The following is an 11,213-nucleotide window of genomic DNA, read 5'->3' on the forward strand; positions in this document are numbered from 1 at the left end:
CACTATCTCGGGAAGTGCTACAACAGCACGGCTGGATTCTGAATATTCCAAAGTCGCAGCTGGTTCCTTCGACGCGTCTACTGTTCCTGGGTATGGTTCTGGACACAGAACAGGATAAAAAGGGTTTCTCCCGGAGGAGAAGTCCAAGGAGTTGGCGTCTCTAGACAGAGACCTCCTAATACAAATACAGGTGTCGGTGCATCAATGCACGCGAGCCCTGGGAAAGATGGTAGCTTCTTACGAAGAAATTCCATTCGCCAGGTCCCATGCAAGGATCTTCCAGTGGGATCTGTTGGACAAGTGGTCCGGGTCGCATCTTCAGATGCATCGGCGGATAACCCTGTCTCCAAGGGCCAGGGTGTCGCTGTGGTGGTGGCTGCAGAGTGCTCATCTTCTAGGGGGCCGCAGATTCGGCATACAGGACTGGGTCCTGGTGACCACGGATGCCAGCCTTCGAGGCTGGGGGGCAGTCACACAGGGAAGAAACTTCCAAGGCCTATGGAAAAGTCAGGAGACTTCCCTACACATAAATGTTCTGGAACTAAGGGCCATTTACAATGCCCTAAGTCAGGCTAGACCCCTGCTTCAACACCGGCCGGTGCTGATCCAGTCAGACAACATCACAGCGGTCGCTCATGTAAACCGACAGGGCGGCACAAGAAGCAGGATGGCGATGGCAGAAGCCACAAGGATTCTCCGATGGGCGGAAAATCATGTGTTAGCACTGTCAGCAGTGTTCATTCCCGGCGTGGACAACTGAGAAGCAGACTTTCTCAGCAGACACGACCTCCACCCGGGAGAGTGGGGACTTCATCCAGAAGTCTTCCAAATGATTGTACACCGTTGGGAAAGGCCACAGGTGGACATGATGGCGTCCCGCCTCAACAAAAAGCTACAAAGATATTGCGCCAGGTCAAGGGACCCTCAGGCGATAGCTGTGGACGCTCTGGTAACACCGTGGGTGTACCAGTCGGTGTATGTGTTCCCTTCTCTGCCTCTCTTACCCAGGGTAATGAGAATAATAAGAAGGAGAGGAGTAAGAACTATACTCATTGTTCCGGATTGGCCAAGAAGAGCTTGGTACCCAGAACTCCAAGAAATGATCTCAGAGGACCCATGGCCTCTGCCGTTCAGACAGGACCTGCTGCAGCAGGGGGCCTGTCTGTTCCAAGACGTACCGCGGCTGCGTTTGACGGCATGGCGGTTGAACGCCGGATCCTGAAGGAAAAGGGCATTCCGGAGGAAGTTATCCCTACGCTAATTAAAGCTAGGAAAGAAGTGAACGCAAACCATTATCACCGCATATGGCGGAAATATGTTGCGTGCTGTGAGGCCAGGAAGGCCCCAAAGGAGGAATTTCAGCTAGGTCGATTTCTGCGCTTCCTACAGTCAGAGGTGACTATGGGCCTAAAATTGGGCTCCATTAAGGTCCAGATTTCGGCTCTATCGATTTTCTTCCAAAATAGAACTGGCTTCACTGCCTGAAGTTCAGACTTTTGTTAAGGGAGTGCTGCATAGTCAGCCCCCGTTTGTGCCTCCAGTGGCACCGTGGGATCTCAACGTGGTGTTGGGTTGAGCCACTTAAATCCGTGGAGCTACAATACCTCACGTGGAAAGTGGTCATGCTGTGGGCCTTGGCGTCGGCCAGGCGTGTATCAGAATTGGCGGCTTTGTCATGCAAAAGCCCTTATCTGTATTTTATATGGATAAGGCGGAATTGAGGACTCGTTCCCAATTCCTTCCTAAGGTGGTATCAGTTTTTCATGTGAACCAACCTATTGTGGTGCCTGCGGCTACTTGGGACTTGGAGGATTCCAAGTTACTGGACGTAGTCAGGGCCCTGAAAAGTATATGTTTCCAGGACGGCTGGAGTCAGGAAAACTGACTCGCTATTTATCCTGTATGCACCCAACAAGCTGGGTGCTCCTGCTTCTAAGCAGACTATTGCTCGCTGGATCTGTAGCACGATTCAACTTGCACATTCTGCGGCTGGACTGCCGCACCCTAAATCTGTAAAAGCCCATTCCACGAGGAAAGTGGGCTCTTCTTGGGCGGCTGCCCGAGGAGTCTCGGCTTAACAAATTTGCCGAGCTGTTACTTGGTCGGGTTCAAACATTTTTGCAAGAGTCTACAAGTTTGATACCCTGGCTGAGGAGGACCTAGAGTTTGCTCATTCGGTGCTGCAGAGTCATCCGCACTCTCCCGCCCGTTTGGGAGCTTTGGTATAATCCCCATGGTCCTTACGGAGTCCCAGCATCCACTTAGGACGTCAAAGAAAATAAGATTTTACTCACCGGTAAATCTATTTCTCGTAGTCCGTAGTGGATGCTGGGCGCCCATCCCAAGTGCGGATTGTCTGCAATACTTGTTTATAGTTATTGCCTAACTAAAGGGTTATTGTTGAGCCATCTGTTGAGAGGCTCAGTTATATTTTATACTGTTAACTGGGTATAGTATCACGAGTTATACGGTGTGATTGGTGTGGCTGGTATGAGTCTTACCCGGGATTCAAAATCCTTCCTTATTGTGTCAGCTCTTCCGGGCACAGTATCCTAACTGAGGTCTGGAGGAGGGTCATAGTGGGAGGAGCCAGTGCACACCAGGTAGTCCTAAAGCTTTCTTTAGTTGTGCCCAGTCTCCTGCGGAGCCGCTATTCCCCATGGTCCTTACGGAGTCCCAGCATCCACTACGGACTACGAGAAATAGATTTACCGGTGAGTAAAATCTTATTTTTCCTGTAATGGGCAAAACCATGTGCACTGCAGGTGGGGCAGATGTAACATGTGTAGAGAGAGTTAGATTTGGGTGGGATGTGTTCAAACTGAAATCTATATTGCAGTGTAAAAATAAAGCCGCCAGTATTTACCCTGCACAGAAACAATATAACCCACCCAAATCTAACTCTCTCTGCACATGTTATATCTGCCCCACCTGCAGTCCACATGGTTTTACCAATTAGAGGAAAATGTTTTGCAATCAACCTTGAATCAGGCAGCATGTCAGAACTCTGCAGACAAGACCAATGCAACCAGCCCACCACTTCCAGAAATAATATTGTCTTAAACTAACTGTGACTCATGACATGGTCATACATTCTGAATTTAATCTTCCACCAGAACTTAAAAGTGAACAAATTAGAGCTAGACACCATTAAAAATAGTTAACATTTTTGGGGGGATCAATTTCTAGAAATGTATCAACAATTATTATAAAACAATATTTTAAGCTTCTATAAGTAGAATGAGTTCCTATGAGTTCTATTAGTAGAAAAAGCATTTGTCGCATAAGTTACTGATCACACAAGCTAAGCAGACCCACACTAGATTCTGAATCGCATCTACCAGTCTTGGCAGAGAGGTGGTTAAAGCATCAGACTTATACTATACATACAGTGAGCAATGTAATCTGAATGATCTGGCCAATGGGCACTGGCAGCTGAGCGATATGAACCATCACTTCTTGTCTCTAAACCAAATGTTTTGGGGTTTTTTGTTGTTGTTTCTTTTAAACACTCTGGACTTTTTATTATGCTGTGACTACAGGAACGACACTATAGGTGCCCATACACCTAGAGATTTATCTTCCAATCTGGCTGGTTGGAACAAAAATCTGGTAATAGATGGGAGCAAATGACAATTGACCATTTCAAATGGTCAACTGTCATTTGCTCCTGTCCATTACCAGATAAATCTTTAGGTGTATGGGCACCTTATGACTTCTACAAAAAAGCCAATCATTGTTATGAGCCACCATGGCAAATCATCCCTACAGCGGGTCCCAGCTGTTACTAGCCTACTGAGACACCACATTATGCCGGCCGCCTAAAGGTGCCCATACACCTAAAGATTTATCTTCCAATCTGGTTGGTTGGAACGAATATCTGGTAATAGATGGAAGCAAATGACATGGATTTGCTCCCATCCATTACCAGATTTTTGTTCTAACCAACCAGATTGGAAGATAAATCTTTAGGTGTACAGTATGGGTACCTTAAGAGTTCAGTTCTGGCAGTTGCCAGGCAACCGGGATTCCGGGCGGCCGCTGTGAGTCCTGGTTCCAGCTGCTGCCTAGCAGCTGGAGCGCTCGCAGTATGAGCAGCTTTCCAGCTGCATTTGTTAATGTCATTAGGGACCGGTCTGTCTGGATCTTGCTTGATTGGCCCCTGTTCCTGTTAAAAGGCAGCCGGCCTTGATCAACAGTTGCAGGTGATAGTTGCTGTTTCAAGCACCTGCTGTGGTATTGCTACATGGTCCTGCTTTTTGTTCTGGGCAGTGGCATGCCCAGTGCTAATGCTTAACTCATATTCTTTGTGTGTTTCTCTGAAAAGTGCTTTTGTATTTTCCATTTTGTACAGCTATTCAGATTTATTTAATTCTAAGTAATAAGTAGGACTAATGCTTAACATTAACTTGTTTTTTCTTATTTGAAATTTTATCTGTCTCTGATTGTATGTTTTAATAGGTTTAGTCAACATATATTAAGCTGTAATAGGAATAATAAGCACTAAGCACATTGGTTTTAGTGAAATATGTAAAATAAATCCTATCAAAGCCTAATAACTTTAGATTGTTGATGTTAGAAAGCATTAAAAATATGTTTGATCAAGGTCTCTAATACATAGCAATGTTTCACAGCAGTAATGTAATAATCAGGATTCTTTTTTTTTTTTCATTAAAAAAAAATAATGAAAACAAAACTGGTTTAATAAAAACGAAATGTAAACTTTTTTTTTTCCATCCGTGCTCCATACACTAAACAATGTTTCAGCACAGTGTTAATTACAGGAAAGGAAATCATCAGAGTGACGGTCTGAGAGCTCAAACATGTTGGAAAACCAAAGATAGTGACCGGGAAGTAATGCAGCCCGAGTTCTGCCGATGTGTGGGATGCCGGCCAAACATGGACATTTTGTTAAAGGGGCAATCACTTACGAGGCATGGTTTTGCTTTGTAAGTGATTGCCCCTTTAAAAATACGTCCAAGTTCGTCCGGCATCCCGCACATCGGCCAAATTTGGGCTGCATTACATCCCGCCCCATTTTTCAGTGTAATTAAAAATGACATACAGCGCTTTTCTATATTATAAAAACACATTTTGAAGTCTACATCATGTACACCTTAGGTTCAACTTTATAATGAACTAGTTCTCAGCCCATCAACATGACGGAACAAGATAACGGTAATGTCAGCAGCGGTGGCTGTGCGAACCCGAATGGAGCAACACTTGAATTGCTCCATCGGGCGTCCTCTAATGCCCGCCGGCATGCAAAACACTTGTTTTCCTCCCATAGAGGTGAGGAGCAGAGTTAGCCTTTTATTATATAGGATGACAGGTTTTGCAGCACTGCCACATTTCATAGTTTAAACATTTATTTCATAATACTGTGTAAGATTTGCACTTTATTGTAAAAAGAACCAAACCCTGAATTGTGTCTTCTACCTGGCCAATTTAATTAGCAATAGCACAATGTACGCCTGTTTACATATCCTCCTATAATGGTGGGCTCAAGATCACTCTATGGGGTGCCAGGAAAAAGTATCGATCTTGCCATTCCTGGGTGACACATAGTGGGCAAGTCGCTAATTTAACTGCTTTGGTAAGTAGCATGATTTCACCATATGATCAAAAATGTAAAAAAATAAGTATTTTAAAACCACTCTAGAATCATACCTTGGAATGTTTCATAAATGTCTCTGTGCTTTTAAGATTAGAATGTAACTACTTTTCTTTATCCGCAGAAACCTTTCCTGTCTGAAGAGCAGAAAGTGGATTATGTGCAGGTGGATGAGAAGAAGACTCTAGCTCTTCAGAACACTAAACAAGAGTGGTCTGATGAGAGACAATCAAAAGTATAAAGAAGTGTTCATTTGAAGTTTTTTTTATGTTTTGCACTAGACTATTACATTTTGATATAGCAGCTAAAAGGACATTTTTCCTTTATCTCTGAATTTTCACTCTGCAAGGGAGAAAATGAAAGCCAAGGGACAAACTGTATTTATTTCCCATAGTAGTGGGTTATGCTGAGAGATTTGTATTAAAACACGTCATGCAACCTGTCCTAACGCTGGCTGTATGCATAAATCACACGTACGGGATTACCTGTAACAGCCAGAAGTAATTGTTATGAGGTCTTCAACAGCGTGTGGAATAATATGTTTCTAAAGCATACACATTACCAATTTATTTCTGATAAGCCATAAGAAATCTTGAAAGATATTCTATAATAATGATCTTCCTCTAGAGTGAAACAACAATATTCCCCTTATGCGGGATTGATTTTCTCTCGCCTGTCGTAGTGAACATTCGCCATTTTGGTGTTGAGCAGGTGCAATAATTTCCAAAGTTTTTCTATGTTTATATTATTAGTGGCACTGTGGTTTCTGCACTGCACTCAATTTTACGAAATGTCTATTTTTTAAGTTCATGATAAAGCTTCTTACCTTACTGGGAAGCAAAAATGGCAGCACTGTGTTGGATGTAAAGAAAATGACGTATAGAATTTTAGTATGTTAAAAAAAAAAAAAAGCACTGAATCTCTAAAAATAATTGAACACAGGTTGTATTATAGGGCTTGATAGTTGCAGTCTTCAGTGTATAGTGTAGTGGATAAGGATATCTCTACAAGTGTAAATAGCACAATTAGTGTAGTATAAGTAAGATGTACACTGTAATTCTCTCCTGAGAATGTGGTCTTGTTATCAGGCACTTGTAAATAGTCAATTAACTGTTTAAAATGTATGGAAATTCCTTTTTCAAACCCATTGAGATTAAAACTATACATGAGATTCTGCGCATATATTTATAACCACAGTTTATAACTAAGGTCCCATGCTGCAGGACATTGTGTGTTTTACCTAAGGTTGACAACATGATGTGTGGGTTGAGAAACATGTCGCGCCTCAATCCTGTTAGCTGAACACATGAATAATACACTACTCTCTGATCTATCCCATACTCATGCAGGAATGGGGAATTCTCTCCCCTCTCCCATTTAGGAAATGTTCTTCTGCTTTACTGTGCTGATAGTATAGGTGGCTTGGAACTTGAACAAGGTCCTTAGATGTTTTCAAGTGGTATTAGTAAGGCACATTATAAGTACCTGTGCAAGATATTACATCTGTATTTTCATTAACTTTCTATGGTTTAAAAAAGGAATAGAAATATAAGAAAATAATGCATAGAATTAAAAGAAGTGTTGTAGATTATTCTACACTGAACGTATTATCATAACGTATTGTTTTTACTCTGTCATTAAACAAATATTAACATTGTGCTCTTAAAATCGGTGCTAGACTTAAGCTCTGTTATAGATTGTTTGTCCCTATTTAGTAGCACAAGTCATACCACATGTTCCACAATACAAGTCGCAGCACTGCACGCTAAATAAGTGTAACCCCAGGGTGTGTCTGTAATGGGGCAACATGAGGCAGCTGTCTTAGGCAGCAGGGGTTGGGGGTAGGGGGACAGCATAAAAAAGGCCTGTATGGGAAAGAGTAACTTAATTGTAGTTATCATGGTGGTACTAAACATGGTTAACATGACAATATTTTTCAATCAAAGTGCACATATCTCATATATGTAGTACATGTACAGTATGTAGTACAGTAGCTTGAGTAAGGTTTGGGGAAGGAGTATATCAGTTGCTGCCTAAGCTGACCTGTATCTGACCTATACTATTGCTTGTTAATAATGAAAGCAATCGCTACTTTGGCGTGATTGCTTGGCCATTAGATAACACCGTTAGCATTGCAGTATTGGTATATCTGTCTTTGTAGTGTCAGATCAAGGAGCATCGTCTGCACATGACTATGAAGGTAAATGTGAATAAGGTTTCCGTGTCCATGTGTTTATTTGGGAAATTCTTAGAAACTGATGACAGAGTCTATTTATGTTCTGCTACATGTTACTAATTTTAAGGGCTGGACCACTGGACCCCGCTGGGCTCTAGAGTGCTATTGTTATAGTCAGAGGGTGTAGATGTTATCATCTCTATATTTAGCCGGTTTGCTGGCAGAGGTTATGAGAAGCTTAAAGTGCAGCTCAGAAAATGTAGGTGAACCAGTCATTATTCCCACTGGGGCTTTTGTTCTGTAATTTCAGGTTGTTGTATAACCATCAGGCATCCTTATTAGCATTAGTGAATGGTAACATTTTGGTAAATGAAGAGTTGCTTTATGTGGGTTATTAAAGCAGAATAAAAAATGGAAAGCAGTTTTTTTGTATAAATACAAATCAGTGAAACTAAAAGCCGCAGTATGCTTTTCTTTTTGAAAGCAAACTAAACTAATGTAATGGAAATGCATTCAAACATCCAAAATAATAATAACCAAAAAAAAGGAATCAAATTCAAAGAACTAAGAATTGTATAATTATGTAATTAATCACTTTATGACTTTGACAATACCATGATACACTTTGCCAGTTAAGACATTGAAATAATTGCCATTTAATTCCCAATGAAGCTAGGTCACTTAGGCGGGGTACACGTTAGAGCGTTATCGGCATGATTTGCTGTATCGGAACGATATTGTGCATATCGTCTAATATGTAATATGTATGCCTGATTGCACACTCCCGCAGGTCGCATGCAACATCTTCTGGTTGGCCGTGCTGCACAGCCAATCAGAATATCATGTGCGACCCTTTGCAATCTAATGAAGGATGGAACAAGGTCAATTTCTGTCGTTCATTACATCATGTAATGTGTACTGACCATTTCCGCTAGAAGGGAAATCGCCTCAACCATTGTCAAGATCGCTGGTTATACTAAAGTTTACCTGGTACATATCAGAACAATGTGTTCCTGGCCAATGTGTTGACCAACAGGTTGACATTTCGTACCGTGCATACACACTGCACAATACAGCGGTACGACGGGATGATGTAACATGATATGCTGTATTCTGCAACATGGCATTGTTAACTGTATCTTCTGATTGACCACGGCCAACCAGAAGATATTGTTAACGTCCCGCAGGAGCCCCAGGGGTACACATGGCACAATATTCATGATTTGTTGTTCTGGGCTGGGCTGGGTTGTAATGTGCACCCAGCCTTAGACAGCCAGCACACTCAGCATGGGAAATCTACAATCTTAGGCTGGGTACACATTAGGACGACAGGCAATCGGGCCGAGAGTCGGGATGTTTTTTTCCTTCATCTCAGACCAACCCAGAGTGCCTGTACACACTGTCTGATGTAGTGAACGACAAAAAGATCTCTTGTTCCGTCATTCACTACACTGCACTGGGTTGCACACGATATCTGATGGTTGGCCATGCAACATGGCCAACCAGAAGATGTTGTGTGCGACCCATGGAAGCGTGCAATTGGGCATACACACTAGATATATGCAATTTATCGTTCCAAGTGTGTACCCAGCTTACGGAAGGATTTCCCTGGTGGAATTGTCCAAATACAATGGTAAAGAATTCAAACAAAAAGGATGTCAGTCCCCTTTAAAAGCGCTTCTTTCAGCTTGCAGCTGTGTTACTTTATATATAGCAGATCAGCCTCAGAACTGCTTGGACACAATTTTTGAATAACAGAAATCAATAAAGTCTTTCACAGCGCTGCTCTTATAATCAGTCTCTAAGGGATACCACAGCTTAAAAATAAAATAAAATAAGAATAAATCGTTCATATGTCTTATCCACTGTCAATGGACAAAAGACTCTAAAAAACTTCACAGTATTGTCCTTATACTGCCACTCCAGTATATACCACAATATTTATGCAAAGGACAGTCTATTATGTATTTCGCTCCAAAAATGAATTTTTCAATGCAGATGTCAGGAAAGTTAAAAAAACACACACTTTATTTTAAAAAAATCCACTTTTAAAACCGGATTCGTACTTTGCAAAATCCACTGCATAAAAAATATCTTCCTTCTTATATACAGCAGTATTCAGTGAACATTCGGTCTAGCAGTAGGGTTCTGGGATAGATGGATATTCCCAGGTGGGAGCTCACCAGGTCCGCTGGACGCTGATCTCTTTAGCGGGGGCTCTCTACTCGGGAATTGCGTTACCCGTGAAACACTGCCGTTCCCTCCGCTGGCTGTCCTCCGGCTGTGAACCTCCTGGCGCTGCTTGAAAAAGAACCAATCAGAACTTCGGCTTCTCTCAGCTTCTGCTTTATTATGGGAGTGACCGAGCCCAGCAAATGGCCGCAGCTCCAAAACTTACAATACGCACAGGAAACTACAGCTGACCTGGTATACAACAAAATGGCCGGATTTTTTAAAATAAAGTGTGTGTTTTTTTAACTTTCCTGACATCTGCATTGAAAAATTCATTTGAACGATTTATTCTTATTTTATTTTTAAGCTGTGGTATCCCTTAGAGACTGATTATAAGAGCAGCGCTGTGAATGGTAAAGAATGCTTTCAGCTTATAACTATTCACTCACGCTAAAACAGGATCACACATCAGATTGACATAGTATTGATAGATATTTTTTTGATACTTTGTTAAGATTTGTAAGACTTGCTTTACAGCATTTCCTGTTGACCATTTAAATTTTTACTGAAGCAGCACTTGCTGTGGTTTCTCTGTGGAACTAAATATGATGTTATGTGATAGTAATATGAGATTATGTAATCCGTTGCTGAAACTCTTACTAATGGTCCGTATAACTACCTTTCCTGGTACTTATTTGTTCTGCTTTGCATGACACATGTTTAGAGCTTTTCATTCTGAATTCTATGCTAATAACAATGTCTTGTTACATTCCATGACTTTGTGTACAGTGTTCACATTGTATGGTCTGCACCATCTCAACCCTACTAAGAAGCTGTATTGATTTAGCTGCCAAGATTCTGGCAGGATAGACTAACATGAATATCGCATTGATCGCCGTCTGCTTTATATAAAGGTGCAGAATTTTTAAATTATATACAAATATTTCAAAATCCATTGAGGAAATATGAAAGACTTGTGCATCCCATTAGTGATGCTGTCACACTCAGCTGAGGCAGGCATTTGGTTCGCTCTATCGATACTCGGGAAGTAATGACATCACTGAGGTAACAGTCATTTCTTAAATATTGGTTCGGCCAAAAACGGCTGCTTCTACAGTGTGTCTGGTAACAAACACGTTTTTAGGGCCAAAAGTAATAGCCTGCAGGTTGTGGAAAGTGCAGAGATTTCAGTGATTTAGCCATAAGATTTCAGGCAGTAATTTTCTATTTTTAAGAAAAAAACAACATGAT

General features: G+C 41.7%; 1 protein-coding gene across 3 annotated transcripts in view; it reads left to right on the plus strand.

The window, feature by feature from the left end:
• Positions 1 to 6,785, plus strand: part of GAB3 (GRB2 associated binding protein 3) — a 275,833-nt gene extending 269,048 nt beyond the window's left edge. For all 3 annotated transcript variants that reach the window (XM_063937261.1, XM_063937263.1, XM_063937262.1), the window contains exon 10: positions 5,739 to 6,785. In XM_063937261.1, the coding sequence (XP_063793331.1) occupies positions 5,739 to 5,855 (117 nt within the window). In that variant the 3' untranslated portion in view covers positions 5,856 to 6,785. The remainder of the gene's footprint in view (positions 1 to 5,738) is intronic.
• Positions 6,786 to 11,213: the final 4,428 nt, after the last annotated feature.

This window comes from Pseudophryne corroboree, chromosome 8 (genome assembly GCF_028390025.1).
Source record: "Pseudophryne corroboree isolate aPseCor3 chromosome 8, aPseCor3.hap2, whole genome shotgun sequence".
NCBI classification, from domain to species: domain Eukaryota; kingdom Metazoa; phylum Chordata; class Amphibia; order Anura; family Myobatrachidae; genus Pseudophryne; species Pseudophryne corroboree.